Source organism: Alligator mississippiensis, chromosome 4, assembly GCF_030867095.1.
Source record: "Alligator mississippiensis isolate rAllMis1 chromosome 4, rAllMis1, whole genome shotgun sequence".
Lineage (NCBI taxonomy): Eukaryota > Metazoa > Chordata > Crocodylia > Alligatoridae > Alligator > Alligator mississippiensis.
Genome location: NC_081827.1, coordinates 157,516,694 through 157,539,945, shown reverse-complemented (window position 1 = coordinate 157,539,945; position 23,252 = coordinate 157,516,694). Strand labels below are relative to the sequence as shown.

The following is a 23,252-nucleotide window of genomic DNA, read 5'->3' as shown; positions in this document are numbered from 1 at the left end:
TATGAGAGAATACAAAAAATTGGATTTTGAAGGCCAGTGTGTTCATTGAATTCCTATATAAAAAAGCCACAACATTTTTAACTATATCTGTAGGGCATCTTGAACTTAAGTATAGGCTGAATTATATACAGGAATTAAATAATAGACTAATTACAACTTTATAAAAATGTATATACAATAGGCCTTGAACTATTGTATTAAAAAAGTTAATGGCAGAATCCTATTACATGCCCACATGACACACCAGATATGTACTTCTTGTTTTTGACCCTTATGCACAATTTATAATCCTCTTCCACATGCAGTGTCGGATGTATAAGGGTCCACATGCCTACCGCACATGCTCACAACTGGGCTGCACCTGTGTTGGGCAGGGATACATCACCCTAGGTGTATATCCTGATCAAGCTTAAGACACACACCCTTCATACACATACACCTCATTATCTATAATGCATATCAACAGTAAATCTAAAACCAGTAAAAATGAATCACACTCTTAAGAAACAATTTGTGGGGCCTTTTGCTTTTATAAAATTCTCAGCTCCCTTACTGTCTCTCAAACACTTTCAGAAAAGGAGAGAAGATTGTGTAGAACAGGTAGAAAGTTATAATTTAGCTATAGAACGGTTCCCATATACCTTTAACTTCTTCCTCATCATACACCCACTGCTAATTTCCCATCAAAAGAAATTTCACTTTAACGTGTAATAATATTGTCATCAAGACAGGCTATTTTGACTGGGAGAAGGGGAGGGGAGAGAAACTATTGTAATGCCTACACTGGTCCAAATGATGCTTACTATAAAAACTTTCTGCAATTTAAATGCATCATGAAAATAATAATATTGATAAAACATTGGGTGTATCAATGATAAAATACAGAACTACTACCAGCTTTCCAAGAAGCAGGAAGATTACTTTGTGCTTAGATTCCCTTCAGAAATACGGGAAAGAAGGAAGATCTATCTGAACATAATGGTGTAGTGGGTTAGCATGATTAAGGCACAACAGTTTCTTTAGCCAGAGAAGTGAGGAGGTTGGCATTGCATCTGACAGGCTTTTCACTCCCCAGACTGAATTACTAGGTACTATTCACAACATTTAACTGGAGACTGGCTTTGACATGAGCCAAGAGCCAGGATACTTCCTTGCCCTGCCACACCCAAAACCCAGAGTAATGTAACAATGAAGGATAAGACTGAGCACTAAAAGGATACATGGAACGATAAAATACAAATATAGTAGTAGAAAAAGCCTTTGAGAAGTCAGAGCTCCATATCCAGTTGTACACAGGTTAGTTACATAACCAGAGTTAGGGGAGATAGACTTTTAAATTTATTATAATGTAAGCTGATCTTTTCTTATTGTAAAAAATATACTTAAAACTACAAAAATTGGCAAACATTGACAAACTTGGACAATGTCAAAGACTGTTCTTCCATTACTAAGCCAACTGATCTATGTTGCATGTTTAGTCCTGTAATGTGGGCAATTGATTCATATTATATTCTTCCAAATGTTACTCTTCTTGAAGTCCTTGAATGTTCTTATAGACTGGACTTTCTGATAGTTTAAACAGCTTGAATGACAGCAATCTAAACAAAAAAAATTCAGATAAATAATGATATACTTCCTTCAAAAACACAGACCCCTGGACCACGTTCATTTACTGGCATGATGAGATCTGTTCCATATAAAACAGATCTGTTCCATACTGATCCCAACACATGCATGGCATATTCCACAATTTTGGGATTGGGAAGAGGCTGCAGGGGAAGAAGTTATGGTGCAGAGGACCAGAGGGCCACTGACCCCCTTACATTTATTTCCCCTGATGTAGCAGTGGGAAGAGGACAAATTCAAGGTAACCCCACCAATTAGATTCTACACATGCGAAATTATAACAAATTTATATATTTTCCATACATAGAATTAACTATTGGGACTCATCTTATATTCAGGGTTGTCTTATATCTGAGTAAATATGATAGTTACACCTGGGCACAAGCAACACTCATGGGGAACAGAGGAGGTTCTGTTAGTGGTTATACACAGGTGAGATCCCTCCGGAACTCAGGGCAGCCTCCATAGAGAACAAACATCAAGGCATGGCAGGTAAAATAGAAAGGGGCGGTATACAGAGGACCTAGAGTGCAGGCAAGATTACTGGGGCCCCTAGGGGGCTCCATGGCTGCCCTCAGGGTCTGTCCTATCACATGCCCGGACATGCAGCCAGATTATTATACAAAACACAATTAACAGATTAATAGTTTCTAAGTACAACGTATGCCAGGGGTCTAAGTTTGAATAAGGTTTGCCCTATAACTTTCACACCTACACAGTCTGCTAAATTCTGTCCAGTTCACTTTCATCACCCATCCAATTCTGGAGCTCTAGCTTTTTGGAGAAGAAATCAGAGAAATGGCAAAACTATGAGCTCAATTTTTAAACTGGGGAACAATATTAATAAGATTATCTTATGCTTAGATTCACAATTGTATACTAAATGGTGAATTATAAGGTTTATTTTAGAGGTAACAGAAAAACAATAAAAGCATCAGCAAGAATTCTTTTAGCATCATACATACATCTCTTAAATGTTAAGATGTACAGCTAAGTTTGGGCACCTATATACGAGCAGCAAAGCTGTTCTGATGCACTGTACAGCACATAAGAGCAGACTTGATTAATCGAGTCTGCTGGAGTGTGGTAATTACCGAGCTCCAGCAGACTCCAGTGTCTCATGTATCAGTGTCCCCATGCTTATAAATGGTGGGAGGGGGGAGGGGGTGCTTTAACTAAAGCTCATTCAATGAGCTCAACCCTCAATGCCATTTTTAAGTGTGGGGCCACTGATACATGAAATGCTCCAGGTGCTGTAGTTAGAGCAGCTTTCAGAGCCACTCTAATAAAAGTTCTGTCCTCCCCACTGCCTGACTCCCACAGCACTTGTGTAAATGCCCACTATTTCTACAGTAAGTTACAGAGATGCAATGTTTAAAAAAATTTTTTTTAATCAACTTAAAATTACTTTTTATTAAAATTCCTTTAATTAAGAAGTTGCTATAATTTATATTACAAGACAATAATCTGTTTCTTTGGATAATTCTGAGAAGAGTAAACATAGTTGAATCAAATAACAGATTATTATTTTCTGTAGAGAATACCTCAAATCAAGAGAGAAAAAATATTTTATAACTACTTACTTGAGGGATTTTTAATTTTTCATCAAGGAATTCTGATGCTTTATCTAGGAAACTGACAGGATAACAGGAATTCCTTTTGATGTCATATTAAAACTGAAACGGATCTCTTTTCTTTAAAGATTTAATCCATCATTATTTATATTTCACCAGAACTGAAAAGCATGAAGATAAATTAAATACCAAGCTCCTAATATTATACATTACAAAAAAAAGTACTTGAAAATTTTATTGCTTTTTTCCCTTCCTTATGTTACAAAGAACCACCGAATTCTGCCGGCCTCGCCCCCCTGCTCTGTCCCCACTGTCATAGCAGTGCCCCGCCGCCTCCAAGGAGCAGGGCTGGCGGGGGGGAGCGAGGCCAGCAGCGCTGGAGGCAGTGGTGGCACAGGGTGCTGGTGGAGGGGGTTGGCGGCGGCAGCAGCACAGTGTGAATTTTTTCTTCTAGCTATCTCATAAAAAGGCTGGTATACTGAGCAGCCATCTTTGTGCCCATAGCTGTTTGGAGAGAGTGACAATTGTTGAAAGTAAAATTGTTGTAGTGAGGATGAAGTGGATGATTTATATAACACACTGGAAATCTGACTGTAGCCTAGATTCTTGTAGGCATTTCTGGCACACAGCTGTGCAAAACCAGTCAACACATCTCCACTGCCACTACAATCAACACCCCCAAAACAAGAATATTCATTTTTACTTAAAAAGACAATTGAAGACAGGGGACAGTGTTTGGTTCTGTGTTTTTCAACATCTTTATCAATGATTTGGATGTGGGGGTAAAGAGCTCGCTGGCCAAGTTCACGGATGACAACAAGTTAGGGGGAATCATGGTCACAATTAAAGATAGGCTACAGATACAGGTGGATCTAGACAGGCTAGGAAGTTGGACGAGTCAAAACCAAATGAAGTTCAACCCTGAAAAATGTAAAGTGCTCCATCTGGAGACGAACAACCCCCTACACACCTATAGGCCTGGCGGTACCAAACTGACCAGCACCATGAACGAAAGGAACCTGGGGGTAATAACAGATCACAGTATGAACACAAGCCAGCCGTGTGATGCTGTAGCCAGCAGGGCAAACAGTGTTCTGGCGTGCAATCAATCAATGCATCTCCAACAAAACCAAGGAAATGATTCTCCCAATCTACTTGACATTGGTGAGATCCCAGCTGGAGTACTGTGTCCAGTTCTCAGTGCCACACCTTAACAAGGGTGTGGTAAAGCTTGAGAGAGTCGAGAGAAGAGCTACTCATATGATCAGAGACTTGCACGGCAAGCCATACAAGGAAAAGCTGAGGGACTTGGGACTCTTCAGCCTGAAAAAGAGAAAAGGCTGAGAGGGCACTCGGTACCAGCTTACCGCTACATCAGGGGAATACATCAAGGACTCGATGAACAACTGTTCACCAGGGTACCCTTGGGGAAAACCAGAAGCAATGGCCACAAACTCCTAGAAGACTGTTTCAGGCTCAACATTAGGAAAAACTTCTTCATAGTTAGAGTGTCCAGATTATGGACTAAGCTCCCTCCAGAGGTGGTGCAATCACCTACCCTGGAAATATTCCAGAGGAAACTGGACAGTCATCTTGCTGGGGTCACCTGACCCCAGATGTCTTTCCTGCCTGGTGTAGGGGGCTGGACCCAATGATTTTCTGAGGTGCCTTCCAGCCTTACAATATATGAATCTATGAAAGGAAATATTTGAAAACTAGAGATCAAAAACAAAACAACTAAAAGGCTTGGCTTTGCACAAGTTATCAACTATTCAGTTTTCAAGACAATAGGACGCATTAGTAGAAAGGCAACGTACACATTCTTGGTCCTTTAAAATATATATTTAATACTCCCTAGTACTGGATTTTATAAAACATCAAGAGACTAGACTAATATCCTATTTGTCAGTATCTTCTCAAAGCCTACACATCTATAAAATATGTATAGCTGCCTAAGGATATTCTTTTCTTCAACAACAATAGCCTAACAACGATCTTTAATATCATAATGCCATATGATTAATAACAAGCAGACTATCATTCCAGTTCCCGTGGAAGCCATTATGAAACAGACATTTATCATTTGTACAGTACAAATACCACACTGCAATATGCAAACTAAATCCAAGAACTGATGCAGTAAAGTTGGCACCATAGTATTTGCTTACTTGCAACCACACTAGACAAAAGCTAATTGATATTTTGCCCTAAATGAGACATAAACAGATTATTTAAAGTTGATGTGACAATAATAATTTGCCTAGTCACCAGTCAATGAGGTCAACTAATTTTAAACCGCATAATAAGTCACCATTAAGATAAAACATACAAAATACAACATAAACAAGAGGAATAAAAACAGAGGTAAGAGGAAGGAAATCTAACATTTTATTTCCACAGTGTGAAAAATATAGCCAAATGCTGCTTCATAATGGGGGAAAAAAACCTTCTATTCTAGTACTGTAATGGGGTCCCTACCCCATTACTAAAGGGGAGAGGCAGTCCAGAGGTAACTGGCCTCCCTCAGTCCCTGGGAGAGGCTAAGGTGAGCAAGGAACCCAGGAATAAAATGCTGCCCATCCCAGGTGCAAGCAGTGACTGATAAACTTGGGGGCAGAAGTAGAGAGTCAAGTGACCCAGAAAGAGACTTATAAGCAGGGATCCTGGTTTTCTCTGTTAAAAATCACAAAGTCACTGATTAAACCCACAAAAACTGTGTTTTTCCACAATTAAAATGAAACACCTGTATTATATATATTGGTATCAGTTGAACATGATGTTTTATTGATATATTTACAGTTTTAAAGCAATTTGGAAGCTCATCAGTTCCTTAAACATTATTATAATCAAATACATTCTAAATTCTTATATATTTTGGCATTTGATTTTTTTTTTTTCGTCTTGGAAAATTAGAGCTCCCCCTGTCCACTTTGCTCACCAGGATATGGGTCCAGTTGCAGCTGTCCCCTCACCCCCGCTTTGTGGCACTGAGCAGGCCTGATATGCCAGTTCCCTGCCACTGCCTATGCTGTTGCCCCCTACCCAACCTATACCCCCCAAGCCCTGCTGGTATCCCTCATTCCCGATCTACAGCCCCGACCCTACCGGTACCCATCACTCCTGACCCGCAGCCCTCCAGCCCTACTGGTGCCCCTCACTCCCAACCTACAGCCTCCACCCCCCAGGTACCCCTCACTCTCAACCCACAGCCCCCTGCCCCTGTCAGTGCCCCTCACTCCCCAACCCACAGCCCCCTGGCCCTGCTGGTGTCCCTCACTTGTGATCCAGAGCCCCCCACCCCTCCCAGCCTGATGAAGGGGACCCCAAGCTCTACTGGGTGAACTGAGTTATGCTAAGGCTCTCAGCCAGAATCTAGACCTTCCTGGAACTGAGCAATACAATTGCACAAAGTGCCTTATAAGGCAGTGGAAAAAGTGAGCACTGTGATTGGTATGCAGGCAAACCAGGTACAACAGTTTCCTTATAAGGAAACAAAACCAAAAACTGAGTAGGATTGGAGTACCTTATCTAAAAAGATACAGTATGGAACCTCAGGACTGGACAATTTGGGATAAGAAAGTTACAAAACTAATGAACAAACAAAGAAAAAGGATGTGTTCATGCTGTAACTCTAGGGAGACAGGGACAGCTATGGATTTTCTGCATAAGTAGCAGGAAAACCAGAAACAAACATCCCACACACCCAGCGGAGGACCCAAGGCCCATTACGCCCAAAGATCACCACTGTGACATCTAAAGGAGCCACTTGCCAGGTTGTATTACAGGGAGGAAACCTGTAATCTGTAATAGTGCGTAGGGATTACTACTGAAATTCATTTGATACTAGGTGGGAATAAGTGGTCATGGGGGCAGAAGGGGAGTACAAAAAGGTTTCCTGTACCTAGATATGAATGGGGGTTGGGAAGACTGGGAAGCATAGTTGGGATGGGATGGAGGGTTTGCTCTCCTGGCTGTTAGGCAAGTGTGGCAGGGCAGGGATTGAGCAGCAATTTAGCACTTCCTTGTGACCCCTTGACTCCTGCCTAGCTAAAAGGGACGCATATACCCAATCGAAGAGAGAGGCTATCACCAGGGAGGACTATACCTTGGTTGCTCAGGGCTGTAGGGGGGTGGTCAGGAAGGCCAAGGCGGAGATGGAACTGGGACTAGCTACCCGGATCAAGGACAACAAGAAGTCCTTTTTTAAATGCATAGGGGGTCAAAAGAAGGTAATGTGGGGGCTCTGCAGGACAGGCTACGAAATCTGGTCATGACACCAGACAAAGCTAACCTATTTACCAATTTCTTTGCCTCCATTTTTCTGAGTAGGGACCGGGTCCGTCCCCCCCCCCCCGGGACCCCTGTAGGCCCCAGGGGAGGCGCACCCAGGCCCAGGGCCAGTGAAGACCTAGTCAGCGAACTTCTGGAAGGATTGGACATATTTAAATCAGCTGGTCCTGACGACCTCCACCCCAGAGCACTGAAGGAATTAGCACAGGTCATTGCAGGACCCCTGGCACAGCTTTACGAGCACTCATGGTGCTCTGACGTGGTGGTGCCAGAGGGCTGGAAAAGGGCCAATGTTGTTCCCATTTTCAAAAAAGGGAGGAAGGAGGACCTAAGAAACTATAGGCCAGTTAGTTTTACCTCAATCCTGGGTAAGCTTTTTGAGAGAATTATCCTGGCACATGTCCGCGAGGGGCCAGCAGGGGAGATTATGCTTAGGGGCAAACAACATGGGTTCATTACAGGCAGGTCCTGTAAGACCAAACTGGTGGCCTTCTATGACCAAGTCACAAAATCCTTAGACGCAGGGGTAGCAGTGAATGAAATCTTTCTGGACTTCAGGAAGGCCTTCGACACTGTCTCTCACCCCATTCTCATTAAAAAACTAGGGGACTGTGGAGTCGACACCTACACAGTCAAATGTGTCACTAACTGGCTGGAGGGCCGCACCCAGAGTGGTGGTGGACGGATCTTATTCAACCTGGAGGGATGCGGGCAGTGGGGTTCTGCAGGGCTCGGTCCTCAGGCCTGCACTGTTCAACATCTTCATCAGCGACTTGGATGAGGGGGTAAAAAGCACCTTGTTCAAAGTTGCAGATGACACTAAGATGTGGGGGGAAGTGGGCACGCTAGAAGGGAAGAATAGGCTGCAAGCAGACCTAGACAGGTTACAGGGCTGGGCGGATGAGAACAAGATGGGTTTCAACACTGACAAGTGCAAGGTGCTGCACCTGGGGAGGAAGAACCAGCAGCATACCTACAGGCTGGGGAACTCCCTTCTTGTCAATGCAGAGGCAGAAAAGGATCTTGGAGTCATTATTGATGGCAAAATGAACATGGGCCGACAGTGTGGGGACGTGGTCAGGAAGGCCAACCATACCTTGTCATGCATCCACAGATGCACCTCAAGCAGGTCCAAGGAGGTGATCCTCCCCCTCTATGCAGCACTGGTCAGGCCGCAGCTGGAGTACTGCGTTCAGTTTTGGGCATTGCACTTCAGGAGGGATGTGGACAGCATTGAGAGGGTTCAGAGGAGGGGCACCCACATGATCAGGGGGCAGGAGGGCAGGCCCTACGAGGAGAGGCTATGGGACCTGAATCTGTTCAGCCTCCACAAGAGAAGGCTATGGGGGGATCTAGTGGCAGTTTACAAACTAGTTAGAGGGGACCAGAAGGCATTGGGGGAGTCCCTGTTCCCCCAAGCACTACCAGAAATGACTAGAAATAACAGGTCACAAGCTGGCAGAGGGTAGGTTCAGACCAGACACCAGGAGGCACTACTTCACTGTCAGGGCGGCTAGGATCTGGAACCAACTTCCAAGAGAAGTGGTGCTCGCTCCTACCCTGGGGGTCTTTAAGAGGAGGCTAGATGAACACCTTGCCAGGGTCGTTTGACCCCAGTACTCTTTCCTGCCATGGCAGGGGGTTGGACTTGATGATCCGCTCAGGTCCCTTCCGACCCTACAAACTATGAAACTATGAAGATCTTGCAGTAAAGCAGAATCACAAATTCATTTTGCTACAGAAAACTTTACTTCAAATATTTTTAATTGACATGATTTAATTATGCTCTTTAATGTTAGGTTAGCATAGGATTTTACATTTTTTTTTTCATAATTTTTGCTTCTTAGTGTTCTACTTTCCATATTAAGAGCTGTTTTTTAGAGGTGAATCGATACATCAGTCCCTTATTGTATTGGCACCGATATAAGGAAAATTGGCATAATAGGCAATCAGCTTTTTTTGGCTGACACAGCTGATAACATCTCCAATGTAATGCCCCGTGCATGCACGCAGCTGCAGCACGCAGGTGGCTAGGAGTACATCCCAGCAGCTTGGAGAGCAGCGTCTAGCTGGTAATTCTGTTGTGGGGGAAGGGGCAGAGGGAAGGAAGGGGCATGGGGAGGGCAGATCAAGGTCCCCATGATGAGGGAGGGAGTGGGGCTGGGGCACGCACTGCACAGCTGGGGCAGGGCAGGGTACAGGACAAAGCTGCGAGAAGTTTGCCGGGATTTGGCGGGGGGGGAAGGCAGGGACAGCTCCTGCCACTACACACACCCCAAGAGAGCATGTGTCCCTGGATCTGTGTGCAGAAAAAGGGCAGGCTGCTGCTCCAGGCTAGGGCTGGGGCTGTGCTGAGCTCTTCTTGGCAAGGGGGGGGGGGGGGAGAGGGGGGGCGGAAGGGATGCTGAGCCAGGGCTGCGCTTAGGGCAGGCAGTGGCAGCGCTGGGAAGTGGGGGAGGACGGAACCCAGGGAGCTGTGGATACTCCAAAATTTGCCGTAGCCCCCACTCCCAGTGCAGCCACTGCTGCCTCCCCCAAGTGCAGCCTGGCTCAGGCCCTCCATCAGGAAGAGCCCGGCACTGGCCCCACCCCAGCCTGCCCTTGCCCCGCACACAGATCCAGAAGCACACGGCCCTCCATATCCTCCTGGGGTGTATGTAGCAGTGGATGCCGTGGCTTGGCAGCACCTGCCCCTGCCCCGCACCCCAGCAGCAGCCTCACTCCCTCCCTCACTGTGGGGGCCTCAATCTGTCCCCCACATGCCCCTTCTCTCCCCCCACAATAGACTTACCAGCCAGATGTTGGTTTTCAAGCTGCCAGGCCACATATCAGTAATCAAATCAGTATCAGCCGATATGGCTCGTTAAAAATCAGCCATCACTATCAGCCCAAAAAATCTCTGTCCCTACTGGTTAGTCCTTTTGTCTTCTATATAGTACTTTTTTCTAAATTTAATTAAACTCTCTCATATTAAAAGAAGAAAAAACAATGTTATCATGTTCTATAATGATGTTTTGAGTCTAGAAGACCGTGTAGGATCAACATCTTTCAATTAAACACAAATTCAGTACACAGTTGTTAGTAAGAACAACAAGAGTGAAGCTTAATACAACAAAAAAGTTAAAGGTACTTTTTTTCTTTAATCAAATATGTAGATAATAAGTATTCACATGAAGAGGAGTCAACATTTACTTACCACTGGATCTGTTTTTGCGGTTTGATTTCCCGCCTGTAAGAAGCATCTTGAGACTGTTTCGGAACATGGCTGTCCTGTTCTTCTCTGTGCACCCCAGAAACTAGAGAACAACACAATGGTGTAGTTTAGCACATGAATACAATCTATAATTTAGCTCTTCTTACTGTTTTGACCAAAGAACAAAGTCATTTCACTGGCATTATAAAACAAAACAGACTTTTCATAAACCCTAAAACTATGAATCACTGGTCATAAAAAATAGTACCATATGTTCTACTATACAACATGTCCCAAAATAAGGCATACACTTTGTTTTTAGAAAACAGAATATAGAAAAAAATATTTTTTCAGCGTTATGGCTGACTGACAGAATAAGCGCTCCTAAAAACAGAGTGCCTGGGAAGTGTGGTACTTCTTAGGAACTTCCTAGTGTGGCAGGACATTTCTGCTGCTTGCTGCTTCCCCTAGACTGTCTCCCTGGGATGCCACGATTACCAAACACTCTATGTTCACAAGAGGGCTTACTCGATGTCACACAAACTTAGGTCCCAGGTCCTTGCAAAGGCAGGAGAAAGACTTAGTTCTTTATAGTAAGTAGTTCTGGATAAAAGTTCCTGGAAATAAACTGTTTTTTCTATATCACAAGCCCAGCAGCTCATTTACTGCTTCAGGAATAAGATAAGGTGCTCAGCCACTAGCTACAGCCATGAGAGGATTAACGCAGAAATCCACCCTTTCAGTTTGCTGAGCCTGACAAGCGGCAGCCATTTTGAAAGCTGCATGACATGTGCAGTGTCTCCAGATATACATGGTTTTAGCTCAATACATGTACCAAAGTTTGAAGGAGACTGATTTTTTCACAAAAAGATGCAGACCATGGGTGACTGGTGCCACCTTAGTCAAGGGGGCATGTGCCCCCCCCCCCCAAATGACTAGGGGGAAGGTTCCCCCACAGCCAATCTCACTGACCAGGGGGGAGGGGCCTGGGCCATGGCCAATCTCACACTGGCTGCAGCTGCTTCTAGGAGCGTTCCCGCTCCGTGGCCAGCGCTTGTAGGGGGGGCACCAGCACTCCTGCCTGCCTGCCGCCCACCCCGCCCATCGCCTAAGTGGCAAGCACGGCCAGTCAGGGGGTGCACATGCACCCCCATGTACCCTCTATGCGTCACCACTGATGCACATGGTATTTGAAAAAATATAGTACAATATCACCTCAGTATAAATCTGTCTGAGACCAAGAGAAAAACAATTATTAAAAGAGGGTGTTTGCTCTAATAGGTTTAAATCAACTCACTGCATTATCAAAATTTTTTTCTTGATGTTGAGGTCCACTATAAACAGCCATTTCTTATGATGAGGCTATACTTCATTTCAAATAATTCCCAGTATAACTGGATTTCTTCAATAGCCACTCCTCTCTTTTTTGTCTAACAATTTAGTTAAATTATTATCCAGCTATGTTTCTATAGGTTGGAAAGACCATGACTCTCAGCCAAATCCATCTCCATCTTACGTTACTACTGAGGCCAAGCTTGATAGGGACTGTCATCCCCTATGGCACTGCTCAGAAAATACATCAGCCTTGTTGCCATTGACCCACAGACTACTTATGTCTCTCACTTCTGAGTCAGTTAACTAACACATTTCTATAGGCTTACAGAGTTGCCACTGTAAAAGGAAAAGGGGGGGACCCCCCTCCTCAAAGAAACAGAAATGTTAAGATGCCTAAGGTCAACAATCAAGGGGAGGTGTTTTCCATATATTTTCCTCTACACATCTTCCAATGCATTCCAGACTTCAGAAATAAAATGGTTTACAGTGTTGCGCTAGAACATCTTTTTATCAAAAGAGACTATTCCATTTAAAAAAGAAATATATTAAAAGAACACTAAACAGTCAAAGGTCAGGAAATACCAAAGTTAAGGATGCATTTGCAAGCATAACTCAGATTTCTTCTGTGAGCAGACATTATTATGAAGTCCTTAGTTACATGATCACATCCAGGAACAAAACTTTAAACAACTTTTTTCTATAATCTTTTAAGATGCTTTTACTAGGGTGAATGAAACAAGGTTGCATATAAGAGACTTAAATGAACTGTTTTTCAAGCCCACAGAGCAGTACTCAGTATTCAAAACACTGAAGATGTACCTCTAAAGTTATTGAAAGACACTGTAATAAGCTATATTCAATTACTGAGAAACATCATGTAATTAAAACCAGCAGCATAATGCATATACACAATGGCAAAGTAAGCTTGTATTGGTGACCCTAATATAGCATTTTCTAACTTTTCAGCACCTTCCATATAACCTTATGTTCCTCTGAACCAATTCTGTTCCTTGTAAACAGAGAAATTTGCTGCATTTTTTAGAGTAATTTAAACTTCACAGTGCATTCTGAGGTCCAGTGTAACACCATTAAAACTGAAAGAACTAACATTTAGGCTTTTTTTTATCTTTTGTTCTAAATAAATAATATTCCATTTCATAGTAAACTTCAGTAAACAATCAGTCATTCTTCAGAGCATCCTATTTGGCAAACAAATAGATAATTTTTAACTCGTCAGCCTGGCCACAAATCCAGCACCCTTGAATCTGAGTTCTACATAGCTAGTTTCCAGAGATGGTTTCCATGCCCTAATTTACTCTACAATAAACAATGTCCTGGATCAGCCCGATCTTCCTCTGATTTCAATACTACATCAATAGAACTGTTTATTTTTATAAATAGTACTCTACATTAAAAGATACACACAACAGTCTATGAAACATCACATCTGGTAAAAAGGAATTTACAAGCCAAAATCATAAAAAAAAGTCAATAAAAATCAAGGTGATATTACTTTATGGGAGTAATACCCCAAACAAATTCATTTAAATGAAAAGAAGTATTAGTCCAAGATTTTGGTTTATAAACAATATAAAGTAGAGGTGCACCAATCTATCAGTCCATATTGTATCAACACCGATAAAAGGGGAATTGACATTATTGGCAATTAGCCTTTTTTGGCTTATGTGGCCGATAATGTTGCTGATAAATGCCATGTGCATGAGCACAGCTGTAGTATGTACATGGCCAGGAATGCAGCCCAGCAGCTTGGAGAGTAGTGTCTGGCCAGTAAGTCGGTTGGGGGGAAGGAGCATGGGGGAGGGAAGGGGCATGGGGGGGCCGATAGAGGCCCCCATGGTAAGCGAGTGAGTGGGGCTGAGGCAGAGGCAAGCACTGCTCAACTGGGGTGGGGAGGGTGGGAGCAGCTCCCTCCGCTGCGTGCACCCCCAGGGAGGTATGGGGGCATGTATGCCCCAGGTTTGGGTGTGAGACAAGAGCAGGCTGCCCGCTGTGGGCTGGGGCTGAGCCAGCCTCTTCCTGTCAGGTGGGGCTGGGCCAGGGCTGCACTCAGGGCGAGCAGGGGCAGGCAGTGGAGCAGGGAAGGGAGTCAGTCTATGGGGGATGTTCCAACAAATTTTGGGATGGCTATAGCTGGCCCCATAGCCCCCCCTCCCAGCGCCAAACGCCGCCCACCCCACCCAAGCTCAGCCCCAACCTAGCCCCCCCGCTGGAAAGCGGCTGGCACAGCCCCCAGCCCCAAAGCCCACTGCTGCCCTGCACAAAAAACCAGGGGGCACATGCCCCCCCATACCCGTCCTAGGGTGCATACAGTGGCAGGAGCTGCCCCTCCCCCGCCCTCCCATATGAGCTGCCTGTGGCTCTGTCCCATGCCCCGCCCTACCCCAGATGTGCAGCACCTGCCCCTGCCCCAACACCTGCCTCATCACGGAGGCCTTGATCTGCCCCCACACACCCCTTTCCTTCCCCATGCCCCTTATGCCCAACAGACTTACCAGCCGGACGCTGCTCTCCAAGCTGCCAGGCTGCATATCGGAGATTGGACTGATATCAGCCAATATACCTCGTTAATCGGCCATCAGTATCGGCCCAAAAATCTTTATCGGTGCATACCTATTATAAAGCTTTATCATTATGCATACAGTAAACATAGAGGTCACTAACAGTAACATTTCCTGGTCCATTAATCCAAATCTATTTATCTGAGTTTTCTGCCAGCAAACTACAGGTTGTACATTTTCTGAAACCACTGACTGCACATTTGCACTATGAATGAAGGCTATGTTGCATCTCAAATTAGTATTGTTCTTCAACTCCATTTGGCAAAAGCTATTGTGCTATACCCATCTGCTCTGCTGAAGAGAGATATGGAAAAGAAAGATGGGAAACAGGAAACATTAGCATTCTACTAACAAGACTAGCAGCACCAGATTTTCCTGCGACGGGATTATTTATCAATCTTGACAAATACTATTTCTCCTTAATCTTTATTAATACCAAAAGAACATTAATTATTTTAATTCCTTTCATCTATGAAAGAATTTGCTTGAATACATGAATTACTCAAATTATTTTATGGCTCTAAAAATACATAATTTCTTTAAGGTGCATTCAGACAGCCTGTGCCCTCAAACAGAAGGATCACTTGGTATACTGCTATCAGTGAGAGTCACATAGTCACCCTACTCTACTGGCACCTTTCTGGAACATTGATACAGACCTGGACTGAAATTTTATTACCGTTTCTGAGCCCAACTAACAGTTCTCCACCTGCATAGTTGGGCGTTTTAAGCACTTTACACACCATTTGTAATTCTATAACTATGCTGTGTGGATATGTAAGCTTACGCATGTATACTTAGCATGTTCAGTAGTCTACACGCAGGCCAGACAGTTACACGGCTACATACACATACCTAATACCTGCACAAGTGCCGCAAAATTGACTAACAGGAGCTCAACTCCTGAAAAGGATAACTCTTACATGCTTCAACCCCAAGTGCTGAGCAGTTAAGGCACTCAAATTAAGGCACCTATACATGTGATGGAGCTCTGCTCCTGTGTGCGTTAATTAGCAAATGTTGGAGCAGACTCAATTAATCAAGTCTGTTGGAACATGCTAATTAGGTCACTCCAGCAGTCTCTGCGTCACATGTATTCAGCACTCCCATGTTTCAAAATGGCAGCAGGGGCACTAACTAAAGCTTATTAAATGAGCTTTAGTTAAAGCACCTCACCACTATTTCAAAGTGTGGAATGCAGAATACACATGACGCTGAAGGCACTTTAATTACAGTGGCTCTCAGAGCTGCTCTAATTAAAACAACACGCCCCACTTCACCCCTACCCTGGAGGACATGTATAGATGCCCTTAGAAACCTGAGCTCTAGGCCCAACCCTGTACAGATAAGGTTTAAATCATGGATCTCTCTGACTTCTCACAGCATCGCTCTGCTACTACTACACCACAAGTCAGGCACTAAAGCAGGCCTGTATCCAACACTCCTTTTGAAGCTGGCTCCCTAGGCGACCAAGAGAAGGAAGTATATGGGCCCAGTTTCACCCAATGGTGCATGGATCGGGAGCTGCATGCCATCAGGCCAGGCAGGAAGCCTCTCATGAAGACACGAAGTTGTGCACTATCAGGCCAGGCAGGCTCCTGCTGGAGTCTCATGTGGAAGCACGGAGCCCGCCCAGCCTGAAGGCATGCAGCTCACATTCCATATGCCAGCAGGCCATGCCAGCCTGCTCCATGTCTCCACATGGGGCTTTTAGCATTCCAGTGGGAAGCTGCACATGGAGGCATGAAGACCACCAGGCCTGATGATGCACAGCTCCTGCCTGCAGTGCCACGAGTCCCACACGCTGACACAGAGCCAGCCCAGTCTGGTCTGAAGGCACGTGCCAGTGGGCCGGGCTGACTCCATGCCAGCATGTGCAGACCCTGGGACTCAGCCAAAGGCATGTGCCACTGGGAGCTCTACTTGCTGTGGCCATGAGCGCCCTGAGGGCCCACTGCCACTGAGCTGCCAGCAGCAGGGACTGTGTACCATGGGGGAGAGGGAGAAAATGTGTGGTGGGAGGGGCCATACCCACCCACAACCCCCCCCTGCCCCACACACACACCTTCACAGCACCACCCCCACAAGCCCCACATGGTCCCACACCCACACCCCCCAACACCCATCCACAGACCCCACACACACATCCATACCCCCTACACCTTCATAAATCCCCACCATGCACAAACCCCACACACGCACCCCCAACCATATGAAGTACCTGCATATATTTCTAAAGAAGGTTCAAATAGTGTTATATTTAGTTTAGGGCTGTCAATTAATCATGATTACCGCATTAATTTGTTATTGCATTAATTTTTTTTAAACACATGTTAATTGCTGCTGGTGATGGGGGAAAAGCAGCCCCTCTCCCCTCGCTGCTGTGTGCTTACTTGTGTGCTGCGGGAAAAGCAGCCCCTCCTCCCCACCTTGCTACTGCTCAGCCACCAACACACAAACACACCAGCCAGCCAGGCAGGATCCTGGGTGCAGACCCAGCAGCTGGATGCAGGTATGGGGGGGGAACAGGGGTTGGAGGGACAGATCTTGTGTATGTGTGTACACATCCAAAAATATTTATAATTGTGATTCTATTATTGTTTAACTGCGTGATTAAAATTGTGGTTAAATCACAACTATTTTTTTAATCTCACAATAAATTATGATTAATTTTTTTAATAATTTGACAGCCCTAATTTAGTTTAATTTGTTTTTAAAACAAATAAAATAATTAATTTGGAATAATTTTGAATTTTTCTCTTTATAATTTTGAATTTTTCTGAGCATAATTCCCTGGGGTGTACTATTACTGTTCTTCATCCAGTGACTTGTAAATGCAGTGGCTCAGCTTCAAAAGGAGAACAGGAGAAGGCACTGGAAAATGCCCAACCTGTACTAGGAAGTGATAAAAATGCAGATTCCACCCTGTTTTTAAGTGAGGGGGCCTGAAATTCAGGTCTTCTGCTACCCAAGGAAGTGCCCTAAATACTTGGCTATTGGGAGGACCATGCCCACCCTTCTCCTCCTCCTCCTGTTTTTGTCCCCCAGAGCTTATACCCAGGTTCGCATGTACTTAGCTATGAAGCTTCTCAGTCAGTGTATAGCCCACTATGTGTGCACAGTATACATGTGCATGCTCACATATCTACACTTCAGGGGTAATATAACTGCAAACTATGCATTTACAAAGCTGAATAAGTGCCATCAAGGTGCACAAAGGGTAACATTCTATTCTTTCCTGGCTAAGTGGTCTTTTTGGGTCATCTACAGCAGTGCTTCTCAAAGTGGTGGTCCACAGACCGGTGTCGGTCCACAAGCCGCCGGTCCGCAGCAAGTTGCCAGGAAAGAAAGAAATATATTTTCAGAAGCATAACACTGATATATGTCATAGCACCACAGTTCGTACGTTCCAACACTCCAGGTGACTTCATGTCGTGCAAGGTGAGGAAAGAGAAAGAAACAACCAGTCGCATATTTGTGTAGCGCTGTTACACGCAGTTGCTGCCACCGGTCCCTGGCCCACTGGAAAAAAAAATTGCCGGTTTGCCACATCAGATAGTTTGAGAAGCACTGATCTACAGGACATTTCTGGCAGTTAGGAACTATGGGGAATCCTATTTTTGGGCATGTAGACAGCTATGCAGTCATACAGATTAAGCATACATATCGCAGCTACAACCAGTACATACACCCCTTGTGGAGGTATAGCAGCTCTAGGCACCTGAAAATGGAGTTGATCAAAACCTGTGACTACTGGACTCATGAAAAAGGGCTGTGGGCATACTGCTTCCCTATATTTGTCATAACCCCTGAGCTTTGGGGACATTTGCCTAGAAATCTACAGAGCCTAGGTTCTAAGCCCCATTCATCTAGAGGGGGTTTGAATCTGCATCTCTTTCATGTCCCAGCACAGCACTTAAACCACAGGTCAACCATCAGTCACTCCACTCTAGAGCACTCCCTTTGGGGAGAGCTTCTGCCCCAATGGGAGGAAGGGCCCTGGCTAGAACCCAAGGCAAGCAGCCACCCTACAAAGCCATACATACTATGGCTTGCTCTTTTCTTCATGGCCCTACAAGTCTTCTATAGACCTCCTTCTCATGGCTTCTTAGGGAGATAGCTGAAGAGCACTGGAGAACAGCCTACATAATGCCTGACTGTAGTGGGGTGGTTAGAGAGTCCAGTACTGGAAAATGAGAAAGATCCAGGGTCTACCTCCCTCTGGATGAAGAGGGGCTTAGAACCCAGGTCCTTTGGCTTCCCAGTTGAGTAGCCTAGCCACTCAGCTATTTAGGAAGAAAAGATAGGAGTACTCTCTCTCATTTTGTTATCCTTTCTGGGAAGAAACTTTTTGTTCACACACGCAGGCCTATGCATTTAGAAACTAACTATCCCTGTTCCTCTCCCCCTCTCTAGAGAGCAAGCCATTCATAGCAGGACTGCCCCACCTCTTGAGAAGGAAGCACAGGTGATCAATGTTCCAATTAAAATGTTGGGAATTAACTTAAAAAGGCTGAATTAGGAGTATCCTAACTGATACTGTGATGCATAAGTGTATGGGAATGGAACAGTATAACTATTGCTCCAAAAAATCTATGTGGACCATATCTAAATGATACAGTAACTGAACAAGAAGGAAGACAGATGGACCCAATTAGGTGTGTAGCTCCTGGATATAGAAGTAGGCCAGTAAAGTCCCACAGTAACAATTGTGGTTTGGCTAGGAATACGTTTTGGAAATAGCCTATGATTTGCAGGCAATGGGAAGCAGAAGGGAAACGTGCAGTTTGCATCTAGCCACACTGTGACAGAGTAATAGAGGAAGGCTGAGTTCAGACCCAAAATTATGAATATGATCTATAAATCAGTTTCTATAAATAATACCCAGCTGTGGCCAAAGGTGAAGAGTGAGTATCTACTATACATACCAGCTAAGGAACAGAGGGCTCTGGTGGGGTTAGTAATGGTCAGCAGCTCAAACTCAGACTAAGTTGGTACTGGCCAGACTATTTTCTTAGTTTTGCCAAAGAAAATTATGTTAATAAATATATTTTGACAGATAATGAACACTAGAAATGAGATCAAGACAAAGCTTGGGTTCTTCTGAGATTACAAGTAGAAGAGGTAAAGGTTCAGAAAGAAAATACTGCACCACTTAGGTGCAAATCTGTAGGTCAAGGTATGTAGCTAAGAGGCCAAGAGAGACCTCAAAAGCTAAAGCATGTTTGTAAAGATTAAAAAAACAGTACCACAGCAGAGGTGGCAGTAGGAAGAAGATCCAAATATGAATAAATAAAAATATGCACCATATCGAAAGTAAATTAATGCAAAGAAATCAGCAGAAGTATTTCAGCACTAGTATATGGAAAAATCATTACTTTCTATACCTAGGATTTTTAATATCTGTAATATATTTTGTTCTACAGAAACAACCACCATGGCAAGCTCAGTAAGTTTAAATGAAATTTCTCTTGACATTTCCTTAGTAGGATACCTTTGAATACCCCAAAACACTAGTTTCTAAGTTCAAATCAAGCATAATATCATTCAAAATCAAAAGAAAAGAAACATATCAGAGTACACCTATCCAACAGAAATATTTGTATGTGCAATTTATTTACTGAGAAATGTTCAAATACAGCATTCTTAACCTCAGTGAATTGTATTTCTAGCTTATTTCCAGGTTGATTTCAAATGAGACAGAATAAGGTCAAGTGAGATGGGCTAGGTCAGAGTAGATAAATAGCTAAATTGTATTAAAAACCTAATATAGGACCCTCAAGGCTACCAATCTTTGAAGTACTTAACCACAAAGCTTGGTGACCAATTACTAACTTACACAGAAAAAGCTCAAAAAATAAAAAGCACCTATTAGAGAAATTCACTAAAATTTCACATTATGTCACCTGATAATAGCTGAGTGTTTGCCAATCTTAACAGAAAAGAAAGAATAACAGTATAATGGAATTAGGTGTAATAGACCTTTTCATTAAATTTAAATACATAAAACCAAACCAAACCAAACCAAAAGTCCTACACTTCAAAATAAAACTATTCCTGGGTCTCCCAGTGCATTTTGTGCTTTCTATCCAATTAGATGGTTAGGTCCTTAGCAAATTCCATGTGTTCCTTTACATTTTGTACAGTGGTAAGCAAGCTGTTGGTACCTGTTAAAAATAGTAAATTAATTTTTATCAGTTCAGGTGAAGAATGAACTGCAAATCAAGTGGTCTTTTTTCAAGTCCCACAATCAGGTAACTATCTTCCCTCCCTGCTCCCTTCCTCTCCATGCACAGCAGCATTACATTTAGAACTCACCACTCCACTGTCATTCTAGAGAATTTTCCATTCTACCCTTTTTTCTTTAGGCTGAAAGCACTTTGGAGTAGGGATTCTCACTTATTCTGTATTTGTACAGTACTCAGCACACTGGAACATAATCCTTAGTTGGCCCAAAGATATCACTGTAATAACAAATAAGTAAAAACAATTTGTTAGGGGTGCACCAATAGAAATGTTTTGGGCCGATACTGATGGCCAATTTTTAACAAGCTATATCAGCCAATACTGGTCCGATTGCCAATATGCAGCAGGGCAGCTTAGAGAGCAGCATCCACCTAGTATGTCTGTTGTAGGGGAAGGGGTGAGGGAAAGGCAGTGGGGGGGCAGATCAAGGCCCTCGCAGTGAGGGAGGGAGGGAGTGGGGCAGGCTGCACAGCTGGGACAGAGTGGGATGGAGCCGTGAGCGGCTCATCCAGGGGCGGCTCCCATCACTACGCGCATCCCAGAAGGGCATGGGGGGCATGTGCCCCTGGATCTGCACGTGGGGTGAGTGCAGGCTGTCGCTACGGGCTGGGACTGGTGCCGAGCTCTTCGTGGCAGGGGGCTGGGCCAGGCTGCGCTCAGGGTGGGAGATGGCAGTGCTGGAAGGGAGGCTATGGCAAACTTTGGAGTGGCTGCAACACCCCCCTCACAGTCCTCCACCCAGTGCCGCCACCACCTGCCCCAAGTGCAGCCTGGCTCAGCCCCCTGCCAGGAAGAGCTCAGCACCAGTCCCAGCCTATAGCAGCAGCCTGCCCTCACCCCACATGCAGATCCAGGGGGCACATGCCCCCCCATACCCTCCTGGGGTGTGCATAGTGGTGGGAGCTGACCCCCTAGATGAGCCACAGCTCTGTCCCGCACCCTGTCCTGGATGTACAGCGCCAGCGCCTGGCCCTGCCCCAGCCCCACTCCCTCCCTCACCACTCAGGGCTTGATCTGCCCCACGCCATGTTCCTTCCCTCACAACAGACTTACCAGCCAGATGCTGCTCCCTTCGCTGCCGGGCTGCACTCCTGGCCACCTGCATGCTGCGCTGTGGCTGCACGCATGCATGGGGCATTTATCAGGGACATTATTGGCCGCATCAGCCAAAAAAGCTGATTGCTGATACTGTCAATTTTCCTTCTACCCATGTTGATTCGATATGGTACAGATGTATCAGTGCACCTCTACAATACCTGTTTCAGAGAAGTAGTCTGAGAGATCTACCTTTAAAGATGGCGATGCTTTGAGTACAAAGGCATTGCATAAGAAGCATCAATTATTTTAAAATATGCTCTTAAATCTATATTACTAATATAACACTAGAGACAAGATTAATCAAGGAATTATGGCTGTCACCTTCAGTTAACATCAGTCACAGGTTGGAAATTTCCATTTCTCTAAAATGCATGTTTTTGCAGGTGACATATAGATTAAATAACTGAAGGGATGTCTATAAAAGAAACAGGATGCTTAACTGAGAGAAGAGGATCTGACACTGATAAAAATAAATGTCAAAGTTATGTATTTCAAAGCTATAAGCAGTATTATATTTTAAAGTAATGAAATATATTACTGATTATACCAAGAACATGCTAACAATAAGGAAAATGGAATCATTGCTAAATGTAAAGAGTTTTCAGCGTTTTGCAACTTTATCTTCATACTGCAACATCAAGGAAGAAAAACAATTTGCATGCGTCTTTATTGGATGTTTAACAGTTGTTTGACTAAATGGAAAAATTAAAATGGCATGAGGTTGTGCAGTCTTGCCGCTACAGGTTAAATTGATTTCTCAAATTTGACTACAAAATGACAATGAAAATGGAAAATGTAAGATGACAAGCATTTTGATGTACAATTCATTTGGACACAAACTGACCTCTGGGTTTGATGTCATGTGACATAACACTCTGGTCAGATTTTACAAGACTCTGTCCATGGCAAACAAAAGGAGACAGACAGAAACAGAGAGAAAGCCCTTTTAGATTTAGCTAGACTCTGTGTGTGAGTCAAAAAAAAAAAAAAATCACTAAGATGGAATTCCACTGCTGCATCTCCTCTGCTAATAATAAACATATATTAAATCATTTATAATGTAAATGCAGAAGCACTCAGATTCTGAAAGTTTAATTTTACAGAGTCTATTGGAGCCAAGGGGAATCTCACCAATACAAATATTTTATTAAAAACAGCAATAACAAAAACTTTTCATACTTCCATGAACATTTGTTTTGAGCAACAAGGTCCACAATTTGATCATAATGTTCCTCAAACCTGTGTGCTGCTTAGAGGCCAGAATCAGGCCTGCAAACCTTTAATAAAAGGGAAGTACCCCAATCTCCAAAA

At 44.0% G+C, this 23,252-nt stretch overlaps 1 protein-coding gene across 9 annotated transcripts in view; it reads right to left on the bottom strand.

Moving 5' to 3' along the window:
• Positions 1–23,252, bottom strand: part of TANC2 (tetratricopeptide repeat, ankyrin repeat and coiled-coil containing 2) — an 806,911-nt gene that overhangs the window by 601,470 nt on the left and 182,189 nt on the right. For 8 of the 9 annotated variants that reach the window (XM_019500742.2, XM_059726842.1, XM_059726843.1 and 5 more), the window contains exon 3: positions 10,687–10,786. In XM_019500742.2, coding sequence (XP_019356287.2) covers positions 10,687–10,753 — 67 coding nt within the window. In that variant the 5' untranslated portion in view covers positions 10,754–10,786. Of the gene's footprint in view, positions 1–10,686; positions 10,787–20,915; positions 21,062–23,252 lie in introns of all 9 variants that reach the window. The other variant, XM_059726841.1, reaches the window with a different exon arrangement.